The sequence below is a fragment of the Orcinus orca genome, chromosome 15, assembly GCF_937001465.1.
Source record: "Orcinus orca chromosome 15, mOrcOrc1.1, whole genome shotgun sequence".
NCBI classification, from domain to species: Eukaryota; Metazoa; Chordata; class Mammalia; order Artiodactyla; family Delphinidae; genus Orcinus; species Orcinus orca.
Window position 1 is genome coordinate 73361495 of NC_064573.1, and position 15154 is coordinate 73376648.

Consider the following 15154-nt stretch of genomic DNA (forward strand, 5'->3'; position numbering starts at 1 on the left):
AGAAACACTGTCTCTCAAGTGTGCACCTGGGTAAGGGACCGAAAGGAGCAGGCCCTTTTGTGAATGGGTCCACTATTCCCCACACTGAAGCAGCGTTACCCACATGAAGGGAATTCTTACTCTAGTTGGTTTTCATTTAAATACCCTCTGACCTTTACATTTTCCTTCCCATGGATCACCTTTGTTTCCCAAGTTCCACTTAGTGAAGTCATGAGGTAAATATGGTTCTGATACACAGCCCCACCCCTTAAAAAAACTTAGCAATTCAGCTCTATGTGAAGTAACTTATTTGAAATAAACAATTTCATAGCTTGGCTTTTAAAAGTAGCAGTGTTATTGGATGAAGCAAGGAATTGGCATTAGGCAGCCAACTCCCTCACCCCATCCTACATACCCTGAAACCTGGGACCAAATCTGGCCATAAATATTCCTGGGAAAGACCCTGTGTCATGAGGGTCTAGAAACAGTGAATTGGGGGCGGTGGGGAAAGGAAAACAGGCAACTCGATGGAGTCAGACTTCGGCAGAGGTGGTTGAACAGCACATCATGCACACAGACCGTCACAGACAGGCATGCCAAACCCACCAGCACCAACTACTTACTTCAAGAACCTGCTGCTCAATACCAGTAGGAATTCCAAGGGAAGGGAAGAAGGAAGGGAGAGCCAGGAGAAAAGAGAAGATATGGACAGACTTTAGGAAAAACATCTTCATGTCATTTATGAAGCAGGAGAGCAGCCATCTGGGCCTCTTGGGCCTGACCACGCTGGCTGGTTCCTTCAGGGGTGCACGATCATGTGGCGCTAGACCGTCCCTCAAAGTGTGACTCAGCCAAAGGGCTACTGTTCGGACACTTGGCTGAGGGGTCCTGGGAGCAGATTAGGTGGAAGCCTCCTCAGGAGGCAGCCCCCATTTGGACTGGTGATAGGACCCCTCCCCTCTCCTCCCCACAACTGGATTCTCAAAGTATTGTCCCCTGAGTGCTACTTTTTTCCCCCCTCTGGCCCTCTCAGGCCATAGACCCTGCCTGCCCTCTCATATACTTTCAATAACATTACTTTCTTCCAAACACCACACACAGTGCTTTCCACGTATTAACTCATCAGATCCTCACAACAACCCTATGGAGTAGACACTTCTATTACTCTCAGTTTATAAGTGAGAATAATAGGCCCTATAAGATGGACTGAACTGGACCCAAATGGAATGGAGGAAGGGAGGATTCCCTTTCCAATCTTCTATTTAGGATTGGCATGGATGTTCTTTGAGGGATCAACATATTCAGTAAAAAGTAGGGCATTCATAATTTCAGCACACTCAGCAGTAACTCTGAGCAACCTTATTTTTCTAGACAACAGGCTACCTGGAGGAACATGGTCAAGTGTTCCCCATTTAGTTTCTCACAGATATGTCTCCCTAGAGATTTTAGATAGAGCAGGTTTTTGTTCAGAGGGCTCCTTGTCTAAAAGACCTGGCACAGCACCTCCAATGTGAAGAGCACTTCCATCCAAGCACTGCTGCACGGGGAGGCTCACCTCGGCCTGAAGGCTCTCGAGTCGGATGATGTGCTGGTTGGTTGATGAGTTTTTCTCCCGAAAGTCTTCTCTGAGGGCATGGACTTGCATAGATAGCTGTCTCTCAACTTCTGATGCCTGCAAGCAGAAGAGACCATAGAGCTGATTTAGAGGTTGTACAAAAGAGGACTGATTTGCCTTTCATTTCTCAAGCATCTCTTTGCAACTCTATTCTACAAGTACACGATGAGAAACTGGTCTCCCATCCCTGGTCCCTTTGTTCCCTCACACCCAAACAAGACTAACCCCTATCCCTACCTCCACCATGAATGACTCTGTCTAGGTCTAAGACCACTTTGCTGATCAGAGGAAACAGGCCTAGAAAATTGTAAGTTCTCAAATGTTAGTTATCATCATTATGATTCTGCACACAGCAGAAGCTCAGCAAACATCTAAATTGAGAGACATTCTCAGTATTTTACATGGAAGAATAAGACCAATATACCTAATACCTTAGAAATTCCTTTATTTCTCCCATGCATTTCCTTAGTGGGGCCCAGGCAAATCATCTCTGTCTGTATTTCTTACTTCCAGTCAACATGGGTACGATTTAAAATACCCGGTTCATGTCTGTTAAGATTTTTTCTGTTCATTCCTCAAGGAACTTTCGATTCTCTGGGGAGTGCTGGCTGAGGTGCTCGTTTCCCACCCTAATCCATTTATTCTCTAATGCTGAAACACAGCAAACACCAAATACCATTTGGTGTGTCAGCACCTTCTCTTGAATATGCAGGAGAGTACTCTGAAAGAATGCACCCTTGGAAAGATATGAACTCAGTCATCCTCCGGAGGGCCCAGCCAAGCCCCCACTGAGGAAAGCCCTGAACCCTGCCCTGTGGAGGAGAGCCACAGGACAGGTTAAGTAACTGCCTCAGTGCTTTTCTGAGGCCAAATAGGGTCAGTAAGCTTTATGCGTTCTCAGGAAAGATCACGGTGTGCAGAAATGGTTGGGAAAGGCTTTCAGAGGAGGTGGGATGGTAATAATGTTGAAATGGTAGGCTAGCTGTTCAATGAGGCTCTTACAGTAATGGTTATAGGTTCAACAGTTCCTTTTATCTTCAAGTGCTGTATAACCAATTGTCCATCTTTTTTTGGTTCCATAGATTCAACAAACGTGCCCCCTGCCCCAGACTACAGCGCCACAAGAATCAACCTATACTGCTAGTTTTTAAACAATTACAAAACATACAACAAAAGAAAATTAAACCATCTCTTTTTCTTCCTTATTCTAAATTTAATTTTAGACACTACCAGCTTGTTTCTTAATCACTTAGAAACACATTTGTCATCCTTGCCTAAAAATAAAATTAGTATTATTTACTGAGTACTTCACTATGTGCAAGAACTGTGCTAAATGCTTTACCTCAATTGTCACAACCAAAGTAGGGCCTGTCACCCTCAATTTACTTCCAAGGCAACAGGCTCAGGGAAGTGAGGGAACCTGCCCCACATTTTAGTGAATGACAGCATCAGAATGGTAAACTTTGGGCTGTCTTACTCCGAAATTAGGACTGCAATACTGCCTTCTTACACAGTATCTTGAAATAGTTTTTCCTATTTCTATCACTCACTATTGAAACTAACTTCATGAGTCCAATTTAGAAAGGCTTGTTTTCTTTTTCTTCTTCTTCTTCTTTTAATACTAAGCAATTTTATTTGACTCTTGAAATTTCTTCAAATAGAATTTAGGGCCCATAAGGAAAATTTCCTCTTATAAATGCTGCAGTTCGACTGCCTATACTGAATTCAGTTGACTATCAGGGTTTCAAATATGTTCAGATTACAAAGCACTGGGTAATTCAGGCAGCTGACCTCATTCTGAGCATCACTGCCTTGACATGAATCATGAGACAACCACAGAGATGCACTGAGGGCTACAAATCTAGCCCAGGTGGTATCAGAAATGCTCCTGTAGACAGTCTCCTCTCAAAGTGATCTTCCTAGAAATAAAATTTGTCTCTTCCCTCCAGGAAGCATGACACCAAAGTCTCAGCTCCTAACCACTATGTTATAATGTTTCCTTTAATTGTCTGACTCCTCAGATGTGCCCAAGGATATACTGTTCACAAAGACTTCTAACCTACAGCTCTCATATGAATCTCCAACAGCCCTAAGAAGCAGGAACTGATGGCCTCATTTTGCAGACAAGGAGGTGGAGGCTGAAAGGAGTGGCACTGCCCTGGTCTTCAGCCTCCCGGTTCTGTGCTCTCCCACCACACCATGGCCACCTCCAGTCAGGTGGCCAGTCATTTGTCTGTGATGGTGATGGAGGGGAACGGATCAATCAGACATATAAGTACCATCTGTAAGGAGCTAATGCACCTTCCAAAGTATATTATTTTCTTCTTTTTCAGAGATGGAAACTGGCTCAGATACTTAGACCTGACTACCAGAATGAATATTAGCTATTTCTGCACATAAATTAAATAATAATCTCTGAAGTTTGACATAACTCTAATGTTCTAAATGCTTTCTGAACAAAGTATCAGAAAGGTTACAAAGCCAATTTTAGTTCCATAGTGGATTTCAGAGCTTCTTTGAAGTTCTTCAAGTAGGAGAGTAAGCCAGAATAACAGTGGTCTTTCTGAAGAGATCTGCCCTGCTCCTGAGAGGAGGGATGTATGATGAAAGGAAAAACAAGTTAAGGGTCAGATGGTCAGGGTTAAGAGTTCCTGTCCTACCATAGATATGGGTATGAGTTATATGAGTCATTTAACCTCTTGGAGTCTCACTTTCCCAATTTATAGACATATTCGTCCTTTACACTGTAATACAAAAAAGGCAGGTTTGAAGGTATGCCCATTTCCCTATTTGTAATTCAGGACTTTGTGGGATTGAGTCTAATCACTGAAGTGTAGGGAAATAAAGAAAGGAAAGAAATATCACATTGCTACAAGTTTAGGGCAACTAGGATCAGTTGTTTGCTTTTTAAAAAAACTCAAGTACGGAGAACACCATGTGTATATTATAAGGAGCTGTCAAACGCATAAGTCCACTGAGAACAGCCTGTTTGGTGACTTGGCCAACATCATGAAGGTCAAGCTAAAAAATACAGGGAAATACAGAAATATTCGGCAGCCATACCTTTCAGTTCTGTTCTCCTGGTGGCCTTGCAAAGATAAGCTATTTAATATCCAGGAGCCATACCTCTCTTGGAGATAAAAAACTTTCTCCTTCTAAGTTTAGGGCAGCTAGTCATGGCCCTGGGACCTTTTTTGGTGGTCGTGGGGTTATATTAGGATAATTCATTTTGAAAGCAGAAAATGACAGGCATGGGACTTACAGTTTACTTCTCAAAATGATGAGTTTTGACTACTGTACCTGATTAAGCAGCCAGTAACAGCTGTGGCAAAACTGTGGCAGAGAATGACATCTATAATCATAGGTGAATATAAGAAAAGATGGTATGCTTTTAGCTCAGATATTCTTTTATTCTTAAACTCTTAAATTTTTTTAATAATAAGAGTAACAGGTGACTTCCCTGGTGGTCCAGTGGCTAAGACTCCACGCTGCCAGTGCAGGGGGCCTGGGTTCGATCCCTGGTCGGGGAACTAGATCCCACATGCACGCCACAACTAAAGAGTTTGCATGCCGCAACTAAGAGCCCAGTCCGCAACTAAGAAGAAGTCCACATGCTGCAACTAAGACGCGGCGCAGCCTAAATAAATAAATATTAGGAAAAAAAAAGAGCAACAAATGTTTAGAGAAAAAAAATTAAGACGAACTGAAGGACTGAAATGAAAGTTTAAGTCCCCACTTATTCCTAATTAGTAGTACCACTCTCCAGTGATATATCTAATATCATCCATATTAGAGATACTTCTTGTTAGTCTTTGTAGAAATTTTCTATTCATATCTATCTATCTATCTAAAACATTACTAAAATTTTGGCTTTAAAAATACATATAGTGTTTTAACATCTTTCTATGTCAATATGTAAATCTACCTTATTCTTTTTAACAGTTGTCTGGCATTTAGTTATATGAATATACCATAATTTATTTAACTAGTCCTTGCTTATGAGCATTTATAGAGTATTTCAATTCTTTGCTATTATAAACAGTGCTTTCAAAAAATATCCTTGCTAATCAATCTTTGTACTTGTAGGAGAATACCCTATAAGTGAATAAATTCCTGTAAGTGGAATTACTAGATAAAAGGAATGCATATTCATTTTTATAGGAACTGCCAAACTGTCCTCCAAAAATGTTGGATCAATTTACTGTACCCCTACTGACAGAGTGCAAATATGCCTGCTTCCTAATACCTTGCCACCACTGGGTATTGTGAAATGTTTTAATCTTTAGATACTTATTTCTAATGTTCTCAAAAACATCTCTTTTACTTTCATTGCATAAAGATTGAATAAAGAAAACAAGACATTCAAGAAATAACTCTAGTTCTGTTAAAGAATGCTGAAAAGTTTAACACATACATTTCTTGAACTATCTGAAATGAACTACTTTTATAATCTGAGTGCTCAGGTAATTATTTATTATTTAATTAATCCTCAAATTGGCAAAAAAACTGACAGTGTGTTCCTTCTGCCCGATATGCTTGATTTGGTCAAGTACCATCTAGGCCAGATTACTTTCTCTCCACTGAGCAGAGCTGTTCCATGATTACTTTTCCAATTGACATGATTAGCAATATAAGAATATTTCACTAAACTGTAACATTTTAAATTTGTTTAAACTGGCCAAAGTAGAACTGTTAACTACATACTTTTTTAAACTTTTTTTTTAATTTTTATTTTTGGCTGCTTTGGGTCTTCATTGCTGTGTGTGGGCTTTCTCCAGTTGCAGCAAGCGGGGGCTACTCTTTGTTGTGGTGCGCGGGCTTCTCATTGCGTTGGCTTCTCTTGCTACAGAGCACGGGCTCTAGGTGCGTGGGCTTCAGTAGTTGCAGCATGTGGGCTCATTAGTTGCAGCACACGGGCTCAGTAGATGCGGGAGCACGTGGGCTTCAGTAGTTGTGGTGCATAAGCTTATTTGCTACGTGGCATGTGGGATCTTCCCGGAGCAGGGATCGAACCTGTGTCCCCTGCATTGGCAGGCAGATTCTTAACCACTGCGCCACCAGAGGAGTACCAACTATATACTTTCTTGTTAAATGGAGGCAAGGAAGTTGCATTAGTTACACATGAGCATCCATTTAACTTATTTGTGAAAAGAAAAAAAATGAGCCAATTAACTTAGAAATTATAGTAGGAGAGATTTACCATTTTATTTTTATTTTTTAATTGAAGTATGATTGATTTACAGTATGTGTTATTCAGTTGTATAGCAAAGAGATTCAGTTATACACACACACACACACACGCTTTTTCAGATTCTTTTCCACTACAGGTTATTACAAGATATTGAATATAGTTTCCTGTGCTATGAAGTAAGTCCTTGTTTATTTTATATATAATAGAGATTACATATAATAGAGATTAATATAATCTATTAATCCCATAAGTTTGTTTTCTATGTCTGTGAATTTGTTTCTATTTTTGTAAATAAGTTCATTTGTATTATTTCTTTAGATTGCACATATAAGTGATATCATATAGTATTTGTTTTCCTCTGACTTCACTTAGTAAGATAATCTCTAGGTCCATCCATGTTGCTGCAAATGACAATATTCCATTCATTTTTATGGTTGAGTAATATTCCATTTATTTGTGTGTGTGTGTGTGTGTATGTGTGTGTGTGTGTGTGTTTGTGTATTGCACACCTTCTTTATCCATTCAGCTGTTGATGGACATTTAGGGTTGCTTCTATGACTTGGCTATTGTAAATAGTGCTGCTTTGAACACTGGGGTGCATGTATCTTTTTGAATTAGAGTTTTCATCTTTTCCAAATATAAGTCCAGGAGTGGGATTGCTGGATCATATGATAACTCTATTTTTAGTTTTTTATGGAAGCTCCATATTGTTCTCCATAGTGGCTGTCCCAATTTACATTCCCACCATCAGTATAGGAGGGTTCCCTTTTCTCCACACCCTCTCCAGCATTTACTATTTGTAGACATTTTGATGATGGCCATTCTGATTGGTGTTTGGTGGTACTTCATTATAGTTTTGATTTGCATTTCTCTAATAATTAGTGATGTTGCACATATTTTCAAGTGCCTGTTGCCCATTTGTATGTCTTCTTGGAGAAATGTTTATTTAGGTCTTCTGCCCATTTTTTGATTAGGTTGTTTGCTTTTTTTTTTTTTTTTTGATATTGAGCTGTTTGTATATCTTGTAAATTAAGCCCTGTTAGTTGCATAATTTGCAAATATTTTCTCCCAGTTCGTAGGTTATCCTTTTTGTTTTTTGTTTCTTTTTGGGTCGCAGCACGCGGCACACAGGATCTTAGCTGCCCGACCAGGGATCGAACCTCCCGCACCCCCTGCAATGGAAGCACATAGTCCTAACCACTGGACTGCCAGGGAAGTCCCTATTTTTCAATTTTCAGTTTCTGTAACAGAACCCCAGAATATGGGTTTGTTTTGAAAATACATTTTGTTGATTTTCCCCCAATCTTTCTACGTGTGTATGTACAATTACCCATGATCATATTACTCATATAGATTTTTTCATTTTTCATTTAGCCTGGTTTCAGAAACATTTCCATGTTATTTATTATTACACTTCTTAATTGTCACTTTAAGTGACTGCATAATATTCCATCAAGTAGATATGTTATGATTTCCTTTACCACTCCCTTATTGTTAGGCATCTGGGATTTCCCCATATTTTGCAATTATAATGAATACGTGTCACCCTGGTGGTGGTAGCAGAACTTTACTACTAGTAGAAGTGGAATAGAAAACCTAAGTTTTCCAGTAGAATGGAAAAACTGAGTCAGAAAAGTAGATGATTATACTTTAGAATAGAAAATCTACACCAATTTGAACCGAAAATGGGTTTATGATTAGCCTTTGCTTAACTGGAAAATCCAATTAACCTGAAGTCTGTATTTTCTTACTTTCAAGGTCTTATAGTTAAAAACTTTCAAATTTGGTAATAGGTGCCATGAGCCTACTGATAGTAAAAAGGAGGCTTATCATGTAATATGCTATCTTGATTATTTATAGTAATAAAAGCAATAGCCATCTACTAGATGGTAAGTAAATGCAAAAATGTATGATAGCCTTTTGTTCTCACTAGGCTTTAGTATGCCAATCCCTCCCAAAGCCTTTCAAAAATAAAACTCAGAAGTTAAGTTTGTTTTGTATTTATATTTTACTTAATATATAAAGATAGTAAGATTTTCACCAATACCTTTCCAAAGAGGAGGTTTCATTTCTGGTAATACAGTGGGATAGGTTGTTTGGACTGACCTTCCTACTGAAAACAGCTAAAAATACTGGATAAAGTGGAAAAGATTTCTTAAAAGCATCAAAGAGCTGACAAGATAGTAACGGAGTCACATTAATATTTCACATATGCAAATTATTACAACCAACCAATGGAACACAAACAGTAACAAATAAGCCTAACTACACCACAAATAAATAGCATAACCACAACTGTAGGGGGCCAAGAAGAAAATAACTTACTTAAATAGCTTTGGAAAACAGTCTTTTGACTGTATACTGTAAGGTTCAGGGAAAAAAGAACTCTACAGAGCTCTGAACTGTAGTTAATAAACTTGTTTCTCACAGATGTATGGTTTAACAATTCTAACATTACTGTATGTGTTTAATAGAATTGAACAAATAAGTAAATGTACCATGGATAATGAGAACTGGATTCTCTTGTGGAAAAAAAAAGTAACAAATAAAGAAAGAGGGAAGGCTAACATGAACTCTGTGGTACTGGATTAGAACTGGAGACATCAGAATGAACTTACGGTTTTTAATACATATATAAATGGAGAGACTGAGAAAGGATTATAGATATCTGTTTATGAATGTGTTAGCATTTCCACACTTATTTCCTAATTCTGTCTTCTGAGAGGGCCTAAAAGTAATGACATTCTACTGCTCTCATTGGTTTCTATATACCAATCTCTAATAAATGAACTAAAGCTCCTTGGAGAAATGGCTTGTTCCAGCATTGGGGAAGGAAAAATACAACATGAGCCTGGAACATCTTGTGATGCCAGAAAGAAAGGAAGTGCTCAAAAAATGATGGAGGTACACTGAATGGACATAGGAGTCAACTCGAAGGAGCTCCCAATGCCTAAGGCTGGGACCATATGATCAATAAAACAAATAATGACAGCAATGGATTATAATGTGTAGAATAAGATAAATATTCATGAGTCCACAATGATAAGTAAATAATTGGATAAATTAATTAATAAGGGAAGAGAGGCAGCTCTTCCTTACAGAAGAATTCCAATTAGTAAATGTAGAAGGACCACTAGAGACAGAAAATCACCATTAGGCAAGCATCACAATAATAACTGTTCCAGGCAAGAGCTAGAGGATGGGGACTTCCCTGGTGGTTCAGTGGCTAAGACTCCATGCTCCCAATGCTGGGGGCCCAGGTTCAATCCCTAGTCAGGAAACTAGATCTCACATGCCGCAACTAAGAGTTCGCATGCTGCAACTGAGACCCGGCTCAGCCAAATAAATAAATGAGTAAATACACAAAAAAAGAGCTAGAGGATGAATGCTAATAACTGGTGGGCAAAAGTCTGACAAGAAACAGGATATTTATATCTCCCTGTAAGACTTATTAATTACAAAGAGGAAAAGAGTAACTTCTCAGTGGAGAAGCCTGGCAGATGCTACCTTAGCCGAGTGGTAGAAGTTAATATCACCAGTAAAAAAATATATATATCAACACCTCATGTCCTCAATATGAAGCACTGAAAAGGGCACAACTGCATTTCTGTGCTATTGCTGCAAAATTGCATAACCTAATTTAATCATGACAAAACACTAGACAAACCCAAATTGAGGGACCTTCTATAAAACAATTCATCATTACTCTTCAAAAGTACCAACTTCAGGAAAAACAAACCAACACTGAAGAACTGTCAGAGATTGCAGGAGACAAAATAAACATGACAGCTAAATACAATATGGGAGGTTGAGCTGAAACCTGGGCCAAAAAAAGGATGCTGGTGGGAAAATTGGCAAAATTCCAGTAGGTATGTAGATTAGTTAATATTGCCTCAATGTTAATTTACTGGTTTTGATAACTGTACTATGGTTATGTAAGATGTTAGTATTAGGGGAAAATAGAAGAAGGGTATATAAGAATCTCTATTTTTTTCCGTAACTTCCTTATAAGGCTAACATTATTAAAAAAAAAAAATACCACATTGGTAGTGCCACTAGACACTTGGCAGGAGAAAACAAGTCATCTCTGAAGGATGGTAACTTCATCCAAAGATCAAATAATTTCCATAAATAATTTTCTAATAAAAATAAGCAGATTGGGCTTCCCTGGTGGTGCAGTGGTTGAGAGTCCGCCTGCCGATGCAGGGGACACGGGTTCGTGCCCCGGTCTGGGAAGATCCCACGTGCCACGGAGTGGCTAGGCCCGTGAGCCATGGCCGCTGAGCCTGCGCGTCCAGAGCCTGTGGTCCGCAACGGGACAGGCCACAACAGTGAGAGGCCCGCGTACCGCAAAAAAAAAAAAAAAGCAGATTATAGTAAAACAAAACCAAAAATACCCATAGAAACAAATACTCATGAGCAAGAATCACCACAAACAACAACAGAAACATTCATAATGACTTCAGATACTAGAATTATCAGATATAGATTGTAAGACAACTGTGATTATGTTTAGATAAATAAAAGACATGATTAAAAATATCTCTGTGGAACAGGAAAATATAAAATACAACTGACCAGACTGAAAATGACACAAGATGTCTAGCAATAAAAAACAATCCTTTGAGTTCACATAGCACCATGGACACACACCTCTAGCAGAGCACATATTACATTTTATTACAGTTATCCATTTGCATTCCTTCTCCCTCACCACATTTTATGCTTTTTAAGGTGAGGGATGACTGAGTCTAATTCATTTTTGTATTCCCAGTGGATAGCACAATGCCTGGCATATGATAAGTATGCAAAAAATGTCTGAACTGAACTGAACTAAATATCTTTCATGGCTGACAGAAACTGCCCTTGAGCAATTAAAAGAATCAAGTCTAAATGTATAGTAGTATAGCTACTATAGGATGAAAAAAACAAAAGTAAAAATCTCCAAAGAACTAGAGTAGACACACAGACCCCCAAATTTAAGTCAAAATGTTAACAAAAGTTTATTAAGCTTTTACTGTGTGGCCAGATTTATGCTATGAACTAGGGATACAATAGTGAGGAAGACAGATCTGGTCTCTACTTTAGGTTCTAAAAATGTCAGAGCTGGAACTTACTAGAAAAAACAAACCAGTTATTTGAACTCCCTCATTGCACAGATAAGGAAACTGAGGCCCAGAAGGGATGCATAAGGGTCACATAACGAGTAACTGAAAGGTAAACAAATGAGATACCAATTTAGGGAGAATGACTGAAAAGAATGGAAAACCAAATCACAAAAAACAGGGACTTAAAATTTTAATAGCAATGCAGTTGATAGAGAAAGGTTAGAGAATGAGAAAACCAAACCAAACCTGAGACATAGTAAGTAGAGCACTGATGTTTGCAAATATTCAAAGAAAAACATTTTCTTTTCCTGGTCTCTCATCTTGGGTTTCAACTAGATTAACTATTTTAATCTCTCTCCTGCTAGACTTTGAGCCCTAGTATCCACATTATTTAGTACATCACTGGTGCTTAAAACATATTTGGAGAATGAATGGTTTATGTTTTATCAGAAAGTCAGTTTTCCTATCAAGTTCTATTTTTCACTTTAGAATACAGAGTATCCTCTCTAGACTTTGCAAAGTACTACTTTACTACCAAGCCAAAGTAAACACAGAAACAAACACCTAACAATTCTTTCAAGTGAAAAATTTAAGATTTTAACAAAATGAAGATAAGTTTCATAATGATCAAGCTTTTCATTTTATTTTAGCTTAATGAGATTATGTTTTTCTGAACAACCCAAAGTTCCATGCCTGTTACAGGTAGACATTTGCCCATCTAATCCATGTTGGGTTACTGGGTTCTTGTAAGTTTATGCTGTTACATGATAATGGTGTGGCTATGGACATCTGCTGTACTACTTTACTAATTAATACTATCTTAGTTCAGATATGTGATGCAGACAGATGAAACTCACTTTGTACCCAAGATTTATGTAGAAGGATGTTCACTGCATAATTGTTTGCAATAGTAAAAGACTGGAGGCAACCCAAGTGTTCACTGTTAGCAGATTGGATGTATCAGTGCAATGGAATGCTATATACATCTACCTGCACTAATATGACAGGTGAGAACTCTACCACTGAATCACCCACGCACTGATTACTTGCATTAATATGGAAAGATTTCAACAATGTAATATAAAGTGAAAAAAACCCCAGCATATTTGATCCTATTTACCTAAGATTATGTGTATATGTTTATTTAAGTGCACACATGCATAGAAGGCCTGGAAGGCTGTTCATCAAAATGCTATCAGTGATTATCTCTAGAGGATGAGATTCCTAGTGATGTTCATTTCAGAAAAAAATTTGTCATAAATTTTGAATATTCTATAGTAGTGTGTATTATCTTAATAATTAGGGAAAATAAAGTTATTTTATTTAAAAATAGGTAGGGCTTCCCTGGTGGCGCAGTGGTTGGGAGTCCGCCTGCCGATGCAGGGGACGCGGGTTCGTGCCCGGGTCCGGGAGGATCCCGCGTGCCACGGGGCGGCTGGGCCCGTGAGCCATGGCCGCTGGGCCTGAGCGTCTGGAGCCTGTGCTCTGCAACGGGAGAGGCCACAACAGTGAGAGGCCCGCGTACCGCAAAAAAAAAAAAAAAAAAAAAAATTAACATCAAATAAAGATCAGAAATTTTAGTAATAATGAGGCTTGGGAGAGTGATACAACAATCACAACAAACCTCAGACAGCATAAGCTTAGAAAGATTGAGGGGGAAGAGACGTTATTATTATTACTTTTAAACTTTTAAAGTTCTAAAACTTACAGTTTCATGTCCCTATGAGGTATATAAAAAATACAAGACACAATCTCCATCCTCAAGTAGCTGAAGGAGAATGAGATGAACACTCGTGAAGAAGCCAATATAAGGTACAGAATAAATATTTGTACATACTGACAGGTAGTAAGAGAAATGCACAAATAGCTCAAGACAAAATATCGTAGATGTCTTAAGAGAAGGAACAACAAAGAATACAGCTGTGTGATCTTGAGAAAACTATACAACCACTATACCTCAGTTTCCTCATCTGAAAAATGGTGATTAAAAGATCTACCTTAACAGTTATGCCAGCATTAAAATGAAATAATGTTAGGGAACCGTGGACCGGAACCATCTGCCCCGGCCAGGCATGAAAATAACTGCTTGCATAAGTTGTCTCACAAGAGAAGGTCCCAATAGGGAACAAGGAACTGACAAACTGCCGCCAACCAGAAGAATGAGGAGGGGCCGAAAAGAGGGAGGAGATGCCAGCCCATAATATATCCTGCCAACCTCCCAGAAACACTCACGCTGGAATCCATATTGACTGAGAGATGTGCATGCCACCAGGAAAAGCCCTGAGTCAGACCAAACATGGGCATGAGCAAAACGACCGGGCACAGACAACCCGGAAATTAACCCCCATCTCCACAAAACCCGAGACTTCGAGCCACGACGATGCAGAGCAGTTCTCCTGGGTTCCTCACCCTGCTGCTGCTCTCTGCTTGAGCGCCGCTTTTCAATAAAGTCTTTTGCTTCATCAGCACGTATGGCTCCTCGGACAATTCATTTCTGAGTGTTAGACAAGAGCCCCTCTTGGGCCCTTGAAGGGGTCCCTCTCTGGTAACGATAATGTAGATAAAATGTTTAGCACTGACTAAATACGTAATATGTTATAGCTATTACTATTATTTATGATAAAGTGAAAACTCCAAATAGAATACTGACATTTGCTCAAAGGAAAACATGCAATTTGAAAGTTGAAACCTCCGAGACTATCTGGCTCTAACCACTAATTTGGTGGCTGATGAAACTGAGGCATGGGTCAACAAAGTGAGGCCTTTGATATGATTTGAGTGAGCGAAAGTAAGGTCCTGCCTAAGATCACACAGCTAGTTGGCGCTTGACTACTATTTTCAGTTTCTTTCCATTTCAATACCATTATTTTTCTTTTAGACAAAAACAGAGTCACATATTGGATGATTTTCAGGGATGCCAAAAACTCATCCCCTAGAATAAGGAAAGCCCGATGCCACTAACAATGTTTATTACTCATGGGAGGGAATGCCTGCTTATATGAGATATGTGGAAAGCTGCTCTATGACATTTAGAAAGTGTACGCCCACCAGATAGGGGCCATGTCTAATTTTGTTTTATTTGAAAGAACTTTAAAATTAGAGCACAATAACGGTTTTATTATCATCCTTTTCATCATTATCACAAACGTAATCCCTCAGCATCAAAGACCTTAATTGAAAAAGAAAAAAAGGAGAAATGTTAATCCACTTTTGTTTCTGGACGAGGGCCATTATTCAATGTCAGATCCCTACTGCTAGTTA

General features: G+C 38.9%; 1 protein-coding gene across 7 annotated transcripts in view; it reads right to left on the reverse strand.

The window, feature by feature from the left end:
* The window catches only part of BICDL1 (BICD family like cargo adaptor 1), a 96476-nt gene that overhangs the window by 25570 nt on the left and 55752 nt on the right, over nt 1–15154 (reverse strand). For 4 of the 7 annotated variants that reach the window (XR_007471922.1, XM_049698625.1, XM_049698623.1 and 1 more), the window contains exon 3: nt 1523–1651. Coding sequence is in view for 6 of the 7 variants with exons in the window: in XM_049698625.1 (XP_049554582.1) it covers nt 1523–1651 (129 nt within the window). In the remaining variant the exon portion in view is untranslated. The remainder of the gene's footprint in view (nt 1–1522; nt 1652–15154) is intronic. The other 3 variants (XM_049698624.1, XM_004281433.4, XM_033408596.2) reach the window with 1 other exon arrangement.